Raw genomic sequence first — 13,991 nt, 5'->3', positions numbered from 1 at the left:
CTGCTGACGCGCTGACAACAAACCTTCGCCTCCCTGACTCAGGGCGGAACTCCCCTTGGAAGGATGGTCGAGTCCAGGACTGCATGTCCTCCTGTGGAAGGGCACTGAGGCCCTGCCCTGTTCTGTGGGGCCTTTGTCAGGGGCCACCCCTGACAGGAGGAGGGGACGGCCATGGGACTGAACCTGGGCTGGGCAGGTGGTCGCCTGTGGGAATGAGGGGACCTGGGGGCAGGGAGCCAGGCCCCAGTTTAAAAAACCCAGTCCCTCTCTCCCAGGTGGGCAGCTAAGTTTTGGGGTCCCAGGTAGGCCAGGTGGCTCCAGGGGCTAGGGACCTGCAGCCTGAGCTGACCCGCAATAGGTCTGTGTGCCTGACTGTCAGTCGGTCACTTGGCTAATCACTCAGGCAGGCACACCGTGTCCACCTGCTGGTAAGCCAGCCAGCGGGCTACTGTCTTTCAGGAGAGCTGTCCATTCAGGCCGTCAGTCAGCCACCCGCCTGCAGCTCCTCATAAGACAATCAGACAAGTTCCTGAAAGTCTGTCAGCCACAAACTTCATTTCCCAGGTATCTGGTCAGTCAGAGACTCACCCTTCAAGGGGCTGCCCTTCATGGGTAGAGTCAGCCTTCTCCACACCACCTGAGTCTGGGTGATGAGGAGGAAGGTTTCAGAGACAAGCCTGACTGCAAGGACCACCTTCCTTTAAACTGTTCTCTGCAGGAAAGGCCCAGGATTCTGCCTCCTTTGGCTGCCTCCCAGCTGCAAAGGGCAGATCTCAGGGAAATGTGAGGCTGAGAATAGGCTTTAAGGCCTCAGACCTAGGTTGGAACTCCAGCTGTGCTACAAGCCCACCGTGTGAGCCTGGGCACATCCCTTGAGCTTTCTGAGCCTCAGTTTCCCCATTTTTAAGGTGAAAATAACAGTATTTACTGATGGAATTCAGGACACACTACTCCCCAAATATGGCACCTTGGCCACATTTGAGAAAACAGTAGAAGCAGGTCATAAAACCTAGGATAGTCACCCCACTCTGACCTTCTCCCGCCTTTCACCCTGAAACAGGTCATAAAATCCTCATTTGAGAGTTGCTCTCTTTCTACCTGGAGAAAAGAAACAGCCTTAACTTTAAAGATGCAAGGACACAGAGAAGAATCTGAACAAACAGGCCTTGCTAGTTTCCCCCAAGTGTATCACCATTAGCTCACACCCTCTTCATGCAATACTTCTCCACAACTATATACTTCTTCATCAAACTTGGCATAAAAAGTCAAAAGTTTTTGACATTTTAGGCTAGATGATTAAAAAATAATAAATCAGCCTGGGCAACATGGTGAAACCTCATCTCTACTACAAATGCAAAAAATTAGCCAGGTATGGTGGTGCAGGCCTGTAATCCCAGCTACTCGCGAGGCTGAGGCAAGAGGATCACTTGAGCCTGGGAGTCAGAGGTTGCAGTGAGCCGAGATCATGCCACTGCACTCCAGCCTGGGCGACAGCGTGAGACCCTGTGTCAAAAAATTAATTAATTAATTAATTTAATTTAATTCAAAATAATAAAAACTAAAAAGTTTAAGAATACACACGTTTTCCCATTTCTTTGGGTCTTCATTTCTGAAGGCCCCTGCGTCATGTAAAACTTATATTAAATAAATTTGGGCCAGGCGCGGTGGCTCACACCTGTAATTCCAACACTTTGGGAGGCTGAGGTGGGAGAATTACCAAGCCCAGTAGTTCCAGAGTAGCCTGGGTGACATGGTGAGGCCCCATCTGTATGTAAAAATAATAATAAAGTAAATTAAATTTTTAAAAGCCAAATAAATGTGTATACTTTTCTCCCGTTAAGCTCTCTTTTGTTATAGGGACCTCAGCCACCAGCCTAGCAAAGAGTGAGGACAAGAAATCTCTTCTCCTCTACACGACCTCAAAGAGGTAAGGCCTCTGGGGCAGCTGGCCTGGCATATAGGTGGCCCTTGCTCTCTTTTCCTGATAAATATTCAAGCACATCTGAGGCAATACGGCCCAGCTGGATCCATCCCCTTCCACACACACCTGGTCTTCCTCCAGGTAAACCCCTCCATCCTGACATCGCCATTCATCCAGCTCTGGATCATCTCTCTCCCTCTGTGGGCTAGGAGGCAGTGATACAGGCTTGAAGCCCCCAGCTACAGTGCAGGGACTGTAATCCCTCCTTCCTGGTGCAGAAAGCATCTCCTGAGGACGAAAACCATCTATCCCCACATTCAGCCTGAGAGCTAAAAACCCCAACTGTACCTTACCGCCTACATTCACATGGTGGTATTTGCTGTTTCACTGTCTTCATTAGCAATACTTTTCCTCTTCCTAGACTGTCCGTCCAAAGCAAATGGTTTGATTGTTCTTTACAGAAACTTCCTGAAAGATGGATCAGCCCTTCAAGGGAAGAGGCTGTGGCCCTCAGATTCTCAGACTCTCTCCCCACAAAATCCAAAACCGTTGAATTGAGATTCTTACCCATCTCCATCTCCATCTTCATCTTGAGTAGGGATTGGGTAAAATAAGGCTGAGACCTACTGGGCTGCATTCTCAAAGAGTTAGGCATTCCAGGTCACAGAATGAGATAGGAGGTCAGCCCAGGGTACAGGTCATGATGACCTTGCTGATTAAACAGCTTGCAGTAAAGAAGACGGCTAAATCCCACCAGTGCCAAGATGGCGATGAGAATGCCCTCTGGTTGTCCTCACTGCTACACTCCCACCAGCGCCATGACAGTTTACAAATGCCATGGCAATGTCAGGAAGTTACCCTATATGGTCTAAAAAGGGGAGGCATGAATAATCCACACCTTGTTTAGCATATCACCATGAAATAACCATAAAAATGGGCAACAAGCAGCCCTCGGGGCTGCTCTGCCTATGGAATAGCCATTCTTTTATTCCTTTACTTTCCTAATAAACTTGCTTTCACCTTACAGACTCACCCTGAATTCTTTCTTGCACGAGATCCAAGAGCCCTCTCTTGGGGTCTGGATCCAGACCCCTTTCTGGTAACACCAGCAGCAGATGCTGGGCAATGCATTCCTCATGATAATGGCAGACACCCCCCTCCAGAGGTGTTGGGGTGGGAGGCAGCCAACCTCAAAGCCACAAGCCCCTGCCTTGGGCCCTTCCTACCTCCTAAGTTGCCTGGGATTCCCTGGGCCTACAGATCCCCTTGCCAAGCTCCTGCAGCCCAGCTCATCTCTCATCTCTCCCTCCATAAAACCCCCCTCCCAGGCCAATTTCTGCTGGTCACTCTCTTGCATTACTTATGTTTCCCTCTTATCTGCCTGACTAGGCAATAAACTCCCCCAGGGCAGAGGTTGTCTTGTACTCCCCCAGTCCTGGTGGATCATGTTAGTTCCCTGCTGAAAGCCTCTGGGTGAGAAGACTTTGGATTCAAATATTTGTTTTTTCATATCGTAGCTGTGTGACCTAAGGCATCTGATTTAGCCTCTCTAAGCCTGTTTTCTTCTCTGTAAGTGAGTGAGCAGTGTCTATCTCCCAGTGTTTTTATTAGGATTAAAGGAAAATGTCCTATGCCTGGTATACTGTGGTCCTCAACAATGGTTAGCCCCTCCCCAACTTCCAGCTCCATCTGCAAACCGTGAGTACAGGCTCAGTCCCAAGGAGGTCAAGGCTAGTGGAAGCCAGTCCCATCCCATGTACTCCCCACCGTAGTGAGCATTACTCCCTGGCTCCAATAGATTCTTGCCATTCCCCAAATTCGTCATGTTCTTTTCCACTTCAAAGCCTTTGTACCAGCTGTACCCTCACCCTGGAGTGTCCTTCTTCCCCAGCAAACCACTTATCTTTCGAGGCCTGACTCACACCTGGCCTCGTGGTGGCTCATACCTGTAATCTCAGCACTTTGGGAGGCCGAGGCAGGCGGATCACCTGAGGTCAGGAGCTCGAAACCAGCCTGGCCAACATGGTGAAACCATGTCTCTACTAAAAATACCAAAATTAGCCAGGCGTGTTGGCGTGTGCCTGTAATCCCAGCTACTTGGGAGGCTGAGGCATAAGAATTGCTGGAATCTGGGAGGCCGAGGGTGCAGTGAGCTGAGATTGTGCCATTGCACTCCAGCCTAGGCAACAAGAGTGAAACTCATCTCAATAAAAGAACAAGATTGTTGAATTGAACTAAACTAAATGAAGGGGAAGAGAAGGCTGGAGCACGGGGTCTGTGGGTGGGGACTGCGGTGGTGCACATGAGTTGGGATGCGGGCAGCATGACGGCCTTGAATGCTCCAGTTCCTTGTTCGGCCTGGCCCAGCATTCTGGAGGAGAGAGAGTCAAAGGCAGGAAGGGGGCGTGTCTCCAGGCATTGGGCTTGGCTGTCATATTTGGGAAATTCCTCCCAGCAGACCACCCAAGGTCCTGCTGGGAGGACAATAGCATGCTTGAGGTCCAGCTTTGTGAGACTCCAGCTGTTGTTTCTTGAAGGAGATCTGGCAGGGTCGTGGAGGGGCCAGGCAAACTTTCTGGTGGTTTCCCAGCTCAGTCAGGGACCCTGAGCTGAGACTTTCTGTTCCTAGTTGTAACCCTGGTTACCCCATCTAGACCCAGGATGACCTAAAAAATAGCAACTAGGGCCTGGAGGGAGGGTCTCCCTATGCCTAAAACAAGGAGCCAGAGGCTCAGTGATAGGCAGCTATGTCTCAAGGCTATACTCCGTTCCCTCCATGTGGTCCCAGCTAATCTCTCTCTGTGCTTAAATTGACCCCTTAAGGGGTCCATGTTATCCCATCTCACTGGGATCATGAAGCTCTAGTGCTCCAAACACAAGGTGACCCAAATGACCGTCTTCAGGCTGTTTTGGCACCAGAGACCCTGGGGTCAGGGCAGGCTTCCTGCAGAGCCAGCTCCCTCAGGCCTATGTTCACCAGGCACAGGCTGGGAACATTGGAGCCTTCAGTACAGATTTGTCCAGAAAGAGGGGAAGAGGAAGCCAGGAAGGGCTCTGTTACCAGTGGGGGGCTCAAGTTTGAGCCCCAGCTCTGTTGCTGAGTAGCTGCATGGCCTTGGGCAGGTAACAGAACTCCTCCTAGCTTTTGTTTCCTCATTTGTTGTTGTTGTTGTTGTTGTTGTTTTTGAGATGGAGTCTCGCTCTTGTTGCCCAGGCTGGAGTGCAAAGGTGCAACCTCGACTCACTGCAGCCTCTGCCTCCTCCCAGGTTCAAGCAATTCTCCTGCCTCAGCCTCCAGAATAGCTGGGATTACAGGCATGTGCCACCACACCCAGCTAATTTTTTGTATTTTTTTTTAGTAGAGATGGGGGCGTTTCACCATGTTGGTCAGGCTTGTCTCGAACTCCTGTCCCTCATTTGGAAAATGGGCCCAGAGTGCTTTGTCATCACAAAAGTGCTGCACACGGCCAGGTGCGGTGGCTCACGCCTGTAATCCCAACATTTTGGGAGGCCGAGGCAGGTGGATCATGAGGTCAGGAGTTCGAGACCAGCCTGGCCAACATGGTGAAACCCCATCTCTACTAAAAATACATAAATTAGCTGGGTGTGGTGGCAAGTGCCTGTAATCCCAGCTATTTGGGAGGCTGAGGCAGGGGAATTGTTTGAACCCGGGAGGTAGAAGTTGCAGTGAGCCGAGATGGTGCCATTGCCCTCCAGCCTGGGTGAAAGGGTGAGACTCTGTCTCAAAAAAAAAAAAAAAAAAAAAAAAGTACTGTACACATGAGTGGGGTTATTATGAATGTTCCCAGGACACAGATTCTCTGGGCCACTGAAGCAGGGCCACTTCCTCCTCAGATACTTTCTATAGCTCCCAATTGCCTTTAGGATAAAGTCCATGTGCCTAACCTGGCATACAAGTTCCTTGTGACTGGGCCCCATCAGCTTCTTTGGCTTAACTTCCCAAGGTGTTGCCCAGTGACCCCCGCTCCTCCAACGGTACTGGGCAGCTCACTAGCTCCACAGACATGGAGTTGTAGTCACTTTTCTAAGCATTTGCAGTGCTATCTCCTTCCCTGGCATGCTCACCCTGTGTAGGATTGGTGGAAGGGAAGAGAAAGCACAAGGGCAATGGCACAGAGAGGAAGAGCTCTGGTACTGGAGAGGAAGAGCTCTGGTACCAGGCAGACCTGGGGGCTGGCCTCCACTCTGCTGTTTACTTTGGGGTGAGCTTGGACCTTGCTTGCCCTCTCTGAGCACTGGTTTCTCACCTATTGAAAAGGGAAGGACATTTCACTGAGTTCTCTTAAAGCCAGTGATGCAGTGCTGGAATTTGAACCTGGGACTGCTGGTTCTTTCCCTCGCCCCAACTGTCTGCCCTAGAATGGCTTACATTTGAACACAGATGGGCTGGAGAGAGGAACAGCAATACCGGAAACAAGGAGGGATGAACCTCAAAGAGATGGTCATCAAACAGCATATGGGAGAGGTTACCCCCAGCTGGAAGAATCTGGAACAGTTTCCTGGAGGAGTTGGCATTTGGAAGAGTTGGAAAACAGGGCAAATATCACCAGGATGGGATGTGGGCAGGGGCTTCCTGAGCAAAGGTGAACAGGTGGGAAAATGAAATCTCTGAGTCACACTGTGTGTGTGTGAATGGCTGCTCTGGCACTGGCAGGGAAACTGCTGCCTAAGGGGTATGTGGTGAGTGGGTGGAGGGGCTCTGCTGGAGCCAGATCTGACCTTCATTGCTCTCTGGTGTCTGCCCTGACTGAGACAGCTTCCCCCTCTCCCTTGGGGACTCTTCCCAGGCTTCAGGCTCTGTATCCTACCCCACCTGCATTCCCACACCCCTCAGAGTAGTGTGGTGAGCCTGGCCACAGCCCAGAATGGGTCTCGGGAAGCAAGGCTAGAGGTGGCACCCAATGGCCCACCAGGCAGATGCTGGGGTCAGCTTCCCGCTGTCTGTGTGGGAGGTCAGGGGGCACCTGGAGAATATTCCAGAGCTGGGCCCTGCAGGGGACAGAAAAATAGTCCTGGAGGGACTTGTTGGGAGGCGTATTGCAGCCAAAGTCTCTAGTTAGTTCCCACACCCCCCAGCTCTCCATCCCTCCCATCCATACTGAGCCAAGGCTGATGGGGAATTTGGTTTGTCAATGGCCCATTCACACCGCCCCCCGCAACTATCCCACCCAAATCTGACCTCATTCTAATCTGTCCTGTGAGGTGCCCTAAGAGGAGGCATCTATCCCACCCTTCCTGCCATACTGCAGTCCCCAAGCCATGGCTGCGTTCTCCTGGAGTCCCTGCAGCTGCTCCTCAGCCGGGTCTGTCTCCATGGCCTATGAAGCTCTCCCTGCTGGGCTTCTGGGAGCAAGTGGGGCCTTGCCCAAATGGCTGTGAGGCTCACACAGCCCAGGGGAGGATCAATAGCTGGGAAAGAGGCCAAAGGTGACCGCTATAGGGCGTCTAATCTGGAGTTCTCCCAGTAGAAAGATCCTTTGTTTCTTCTACCCATACTGCCTTCCCAGGAAATGCTGGGCCAGGTGCTCTGTTCCCAGAAACACTGCCCTCGCTACAAGGTGATTCCTTGTCACCCTGCAGGCAGAGCTTCAAGACCTTTTTCCTGCAGCCTCCTCCCCACTCTACAGTAAGAGACCTCACTGCACAGAGACCCATGCAGGTCTCTGCAGGTCACTCTCAATCCCCTGGTCTTCTGGGTGGATCTTCTGACTCTGCCTGCAGGTCTGTCTGTAGCTCTCCATCACCTGTCCCTGTCTGATTCTCTTTCCTGCTCTGTCTCCTGTCTCTCTGTCTCTCCTAGTCTTTGCCGCAGCCCTATCTCCCGGTTTGACCTCCCTACCTTTCCCTGCATTCTCCCGCTGATACCTGTTGATACTGCATTCTCCGACCTCCTGTGTGCCTCTTCGTTTGAGCCTGCCTGTCTGCACTGTCTGACTACACTTTTCTCTTTTTCTCTGCTCTGTCTGTCTCTATCTTTGTCTCCTTCGAGAGGGGAAACAGGGCTCGAAGAGGGGGTCAGGGGCCTGTCTTTCTGTTGTCCTCTAAGTCTCGGCCTCATCAACGAGGTTTGGCTGGGTTCCCTGGCTCCAGCTGAGTAAATAGTGTCCCCTCCTGCTCCTCCAGTCATTCACTCATTCATTTAACACACCTTCACTGAGCTCCGGCCATGTGCCTGGCTCTGTGCCAACACCTGTGAGCACCCATCCCACCCACTCTGGCTCTACGGCCTCACCCTTTTCTCTGGGAACATGTCCCCCAGGCTCGCTCTCCATGCCCCTTCCTTAATTTGTTCGGACTTACCTATCCTGGGTCCCATGACTACTGGAGTGCAGTGAGCTCCAGCCCCTAATTCAATCTCAGGACCTGGAGCTTAGCAGGGGAGAGGAAGCAAATCTTCTCATGGGCTCCTGGAGACAGCAGCAGGTGAGCCACAGCAGGGATGCAATAATGGTGGGAGCTCCAGACACTGGGTCAGTTCTTCTTGGGCCACACAGGACATCAGACTCGTCCAGGCACAGGTTAGGGAGTCTTGCTCAAACTCAGCCCCAAGTATCTCCAAGTGTTTGTCTCCCTGGGTCACTTGCTCCTTCTGTGTCTCTCTCGCCCTGGCTCCACGGTTGTGTAGGAGGCTGGGTTTGTTCAAGTCCAGCCTCTCCGCGAAGAGGAAGCTGCACCCCGCCTCCCTGAGGCTCAGCCTCAGCCTGTCCTTTTCCAGCCTCTTGCCTCAGCATTTCCCTTAGGTATTTTCCCCTGCTCTGTTAGCAGCAGAGAGGTGGGGACACAGGGGGGATGTTGATGGGTCTCCCCAAGCTCCCCAACCTTCCACACTCATCCCCCAGTCTCCTCACTGCACTCCCATTTTCCACCTGAGCCCTTCTCCTACCAAGCTCTCGCTCCCTTCACAGAACTTTTGTTGCCCTCCCTTGATAGGAGGGCCCCATAGAGAGCCCTTGTTCCCCCATCTAGCAGTTCTCCTCTTTCACTGAAGCTCTGTCCCCCTCAAGCCCACGTGCCCTCTCACTAAATCCCTCATCTTCTCCCTGAGCTCCAAGGATCCACAGCAAGAAGGGGCTCTGTCCACTAAGTATCCAGTGGCAGCCTGCCTGGGTGGAGCTCATGGTGGAAGGTCCATCAATTTCAGCCATCTAGGCAAAGGAGGAGGGGAACAGAATGGAAAATATGAAATTCTCAGAGTTTCCTGGACTGAGGACTGAGGATAGAGGTTCAGGAGCCGGAGAGATCTGGGTCCCACCTCAGTTGTTATTTGCTAGTCAAGTGATCTCAGGCAAGTCCCAGCATCTCCCTGAGCGTCAATTCTCTCAACTGTAAAGAAGGGACAGTAATCCCTTGCAGAGCTACTGTGAAGGTTCGGTGAAGGAGAAAGAAGCCAAGCCTGCAGGCCTGGAGCTCAGAGAAGGGAGTGGCAGAGGTGGGGCTCAGAACAGGGCAGCAAGGGAAAGCAAATCCACTTTGCCTTTCCCAGCTTGCACAGCACTTTCACACACAAGGCCCCACTGGGTCCTCCCCTTGACACTGTAACATCAGGTTATTTATTCCCTGATTTTACAAATGAGGCATTGAGTCTCAGTAACTTGCCAGAGATCACCCAGCTAGTAGGTGGTGGGTGCCTTGAACCTCTAATGATAGAACCAGGCTTTTCCCTCCACCCAGGCTATCTTCTCTGAGGAAGATCTGGGTTTCCCCAAATCCAAGATGCAGAAGTGAACCTGACCCTGTCTCTGGAATAACATCTTTGCGTGGAATGAGGATGTGGGTTTGGAGTCTAACTTTCAGGGTGCAATAACAGAGACACATACACCAGCTCCACTTGGCTCCTATTTGCTGTATGAGGGTGCTAGTAGGATGTAGGGAATGTGTGAAATAATCACAGATCTCCCTGGCACTCAGGAGGCACTCAATAGATACTTGTTACATGAATAAATGAGTCTTTGAGAAACCAGAAATGTGAGTGCATGACCATTCCACTGAGAAAGGTCAAGAACTGGCTTGGATTAATAGAAAGACCAGACCCTGATGGGTTTGACCCAGGGTCTGACCTGATCAGACCCTACTTGAGAAAACCAAATTGGGTCTATCTCTCCAAATCCTTATGACCAACGTCAGCACTGTGAATCCTCATGAAGATTGGCAGAGGTACAACCTTCCAGACTCCAAATTACAGGTATGAAGATCCCTTTAAACTTTATGGAAGCCCAGTTACCCCCACCTTGGCCCCAGGGCCTGAAGAAGTTCTGTGCACGGAGTGTGGTCTCGGTAGGGGGACCAGCTTGTCTGGCTAAGTTTATCTGATTGATCTTTTTGTTTTTGTTTGTTTGTTTGTTTGTTTGTTTTTGAAATGCAGTCTCTCTCTGTTGCCCAGGCTGGAGTGCAGTGGCACGATCTCAGCTCACTGCAACCTCGGCCTCCCAGGTTGAAGTGATTCTCGTACCTCAGCCTCCCGAGTAGCTGGGATTACAGGCATGTGCCACCACACCTGGCTGATTTTTGTATTTTCAGTAGAGACAGGGTTTCACCATGTTTGCCAGACTGGTCTCGAATTCCTGGCCTCAAGTGATCTGCCCACCTTGGCCTCCCAAAATGCTGGGATTACAGGTGTGAGCCACTGCGCCCGCCCGGCCTATCTCATTGATCTTTGAGTCAAGCAATGCACAATACCCCCCAGGGCACAGTATATACAGTAGCCTCTGGCATGAGCAGCTTTCATTTATTACCTCAACTTCCCCAGGCTGGCAAAGCCTGGTCCAAGAATATTCCTGAACTTGAGCTGTGGAACTGAAGCAAGGGTCAGGTACCCAGGAGCCTCTGAGACTTAGGCTAACATGCCTTCAGACCAGCTCCCTGGTGAACCCCATAGTCAGCTCCTGCTATGAGTGGCCCAGGTCTGAGGTTTGACCACACTGGTTTGCACTTGGGCTTTGCCATTTGCCAGTGTGTGGTGTTTGCTGCGCTTTGTTCAAGTATTATATGAAGGTGCATTTTACAGAGCGCCACGATGCAGGTGGATCACAACACCATCTGTGGATTCCCACAGTTTACAAAACTTGATGCCTTTTTTAGAGTCCTGTGCCATTGGCAAAAGCCTAGCACAATCTGCATACCTCTGCTGCTTCCAGGGCCCCATAACGTTCACAGAGCCCTGTGTCTCATGCTAAGCCTGATGCTGTTCATAAAACCCTGGGCTGTTTGCCGAACTCAAGCCCTTACCTTCTTCAAGCCAACCCACTTAGGAAAATGCCTTTTGGTAAACCAGGAAAAATAGGAGACTTTTCATTTTATAGAACTATCTGCTTTGGGGTACAAAGGAAGAGTGCTGGGCCCAGATTAAAGACCTCAAGGCTGGTCTCAGCTCTGTCATAATCCTGCTGTAGGACTTTGGGCTGATCCTTTGTCCTCTCTGGGTCTCTGTCTTCCCATCTGTTAAATGGAGATCCTGACATCCAACCATCCACCTCAGGCCTGTCCTGAGGATCACTGTGAGATTGCCCAGAAGACGGCATGTGGGCGGGGTGAAAAGGGGAAGAGTGCCCAGAGGCTTCTTCCCGAAAACAGCTCCAAACTGCCACCTCGGCATCTTTGTTCCCACTTCCCTTCTGGCCTGGCAGCCAGGAAGGGGATATCTAAAAATGAGCCATGGGCCAGGCAGACAAGGGAGGGCCTCAACCAGAGCCTCGGCCTTCCCTGCACCCCGGATGCTGCCTTGGAGTCAGACCCTTGCTGTGCAGACACACTACCATGTATGGCTCATTAACTCTGCTCAAGGAAGGCAATGTCCTCCTTATTTCACCCATGAGGACACTGCCACTCAAAGAGGCCTCATGTCTTGCCTGAGGCTACATGTCAAGTATACGGCAGGGGCTGGGATCTGAGCCAAGGACAGCAAGGATGGATGCCTGGTCCTCAGAGGTCGGAGTTGGAAGGAATGTGGAGCTCATTTAATTCAACCTTTCCTTTTTTCGGATTGGTAGACTGAGGCCAGGAGAGTGTGCAGACCACAGGGGAGTCACTGTTTATCTCTCCCTAGATAAGCAGGCTTCAGTTTCTCTAGCTGGTTGATGAGAAACAGGCCCCATCCTGCCAAGCATTCAGTCTTTGTTGGCACAACTTCTCCATCAGGACACAGCTCATCTCCTAACTGCGAGGAGAGGAGCAGGTGTGCAGGCCAGGTGGGTGTCCAGGTTGCACAGCCACCTAACCTCAACATAGCCCCTGGCTCTTCCAGTGCCCCACCCTTGTATAGCCCCTGCCGTGCTCCCTGTAGCAGCTTAAACCCCACCCGGAGTTTTCTCCCTACCTCCAACCACTCCTTTCGGAAGCTGCCTCCCCCAACCCCCACCTCCAGGCTCTTTTGCCCCACAGCAGCCTTCCCCTGGTTCCAGCTCCCTCCATCTCCCAGCAGTTTCTCCCTCCAGCCTATGAGAATACACACTGTGTTGGAAACTGCATCCCTCCCTGAAAGTGACAGCTCTGTGCCCCAGAAAGAGCATGAGCTTGGGTGTCAGTTCAACCCTGACCCAGTACAAAGCTCTCTGAGGCTGTTTCTTCATCTGTGAAATAGAGATGAAACGCGATAACTGAAAAATCATGAGATCTCTAAATTTGGAGAGAAGACTTTATTTCTTTTCTTTCTTCCTTTCTTTTTTTCTTTTTCTTTTTTAGAGACAATGTCTCACTCTGTCCCCCAGGCTGAAGTGCAGTGATGCAATCATGGCTTACTGCAGTCTCCATCACCTGAGCTCCAGTGATTCTCCTGCCTCAGGCACCCCAGTAGCTGGGACTACAGGTGCATGCCACCAAGGCTGGTTAATTTTGTAAATTTTTGTAGAGACGGGGTCTCACTATGTTGCCTAGGCTGGTCTCAAGCAGTCCTCCCACCTCGGCCCCCTGAAGTGCTGGGATTATAGGTATGAGACTTTATTTCTTATAAAGAGTTACAGCCTACAAGGTGGCCATTCTGATGGGCTGAGGAGCTCAGTCTTTGGCAGAGTCCAGAGACAGACACTTCAAGGGAGGAGGGGTTGGACAGAAATTTAAGCTGAACATGTTGACCAAATACACACATTCAACAGGTTATAGGAGGAGCTATGAATATTCATGAGGTGGTCCTAATGTATGTATATTGAACAAACATGCATGTTACATACGACCCATGTTCACCTTGGGTTGGAGACTTAACATTCAAATGCATATATACATCAAAAGGTGAAGCAAGGACATGAAGGGCTCAAGTGCGGTGTCTATAAACTGGCCAGAACCCATCCATGGTCGGTGGTCTCTTATCAGAAAAAATTCCTGAAATCAGTCTCTAGTCCAATCAGAGCTATAGTTATGGCTGGTGGAATGGGGATCAGTTAGTTAGTGTCTGGCGGTGGAGGAGCTGCAAATTGTTTTACCATTGCTTATCTCAAGACCAAGGCTTATTTAGCTGCTAGAGAAAAAGAGAAATGTTGTGGCAGTGAGAACATAGTTTATTCTTTAGTGTATGGGTGTGGGACTTAACCCTTGCCTGGCATGACCCTAAGTCATGTTTATAGTTTGGCATCTTATTGCCACAAAGAGTCCATTCTGTCAGTCTTACGATCTCTGTTTTAACATTAATGCTGCTCAGGTGTAGGGTCTAAGCCACAAAAGGGAGGGAGATAAACGAGGTGTGTCTCTTGTCCCTTCATGGCCAAGAACTCAGTTTTTAAAGGTTTCTCTGGGGTCCCCTTGGCCAAGAGGTGGGTTGTCCATTCAGTGAATTGAGGGGCTTAGGATTTTAGTTTTAGTTGACACAAGAAACCTCCTGGCAGGACTGTCCTAAACCCTGTTATCTTGCCTGATCTTCTCCTAAGTATGTGGTACAGCTTCTTCCTCCTGGGAGACTGCCCCCAGCCTCGCCCAGTGACCTGGGGCTGGTCACTTGCCCTCTCTGATCCTTAGTGCCATTGTCTGCAAAATGCCTTCCCAGAGCTGTCATATGGCTTGGATGAGCTGATGGATAGATTAGTGCTTCCAAAATTCTGAGAGCTGAGCAGACATGAGCCATTAT

At 51.0% G+C, this 13,991-nt stretch overlaps 1 protein-coding gene across 2 annotated transcripts in view; it reads right to left on the bottom strand.

The window, feature by feature from the left end:
- SLCO2B1 (solute carrier organic anion transporter family member 2B1) overlaps positions 1–8,535 on the bottom strand; it is a 55,573-nt gene extending 47,038 nt beyond the window's left edge. The window contains 1 exon segment of one of the 2 annotated variants that reach the window (NM_001132870.1): positions 8,243–8,535. In NM_001132870.1, the coding sequence (NP_001126342.1) occupies positions 8,243–8,258 (16 nt within the window). In that variant the 5' untranslated portion in view covers positions 8,259–8,535. 2 annotated transcript variants of the gene reach the window in all.
- Positions 8,536–13,991: the final 5,456 nt, after the last annotated feature.

This window comes from Pongo abelii, chromosome 9 (assembly GCF_028885655.2).
Source record: "Pongo abelii isolate AG06213 chromosome 9, NHGRI_mPonAbe1-v2.0_pri, whole genome shotgun sequence".
NCBI lineage: Eukaryota > Metazoa > Chordata > Mammalia > Primates > Hominidae > Pongo > Pongo abelii.
The sequence above is the reverse complement of the archived record's forward strand: the minus strand, read 5'-3'. Positions and strand labels throughout refer to the sequence as shown.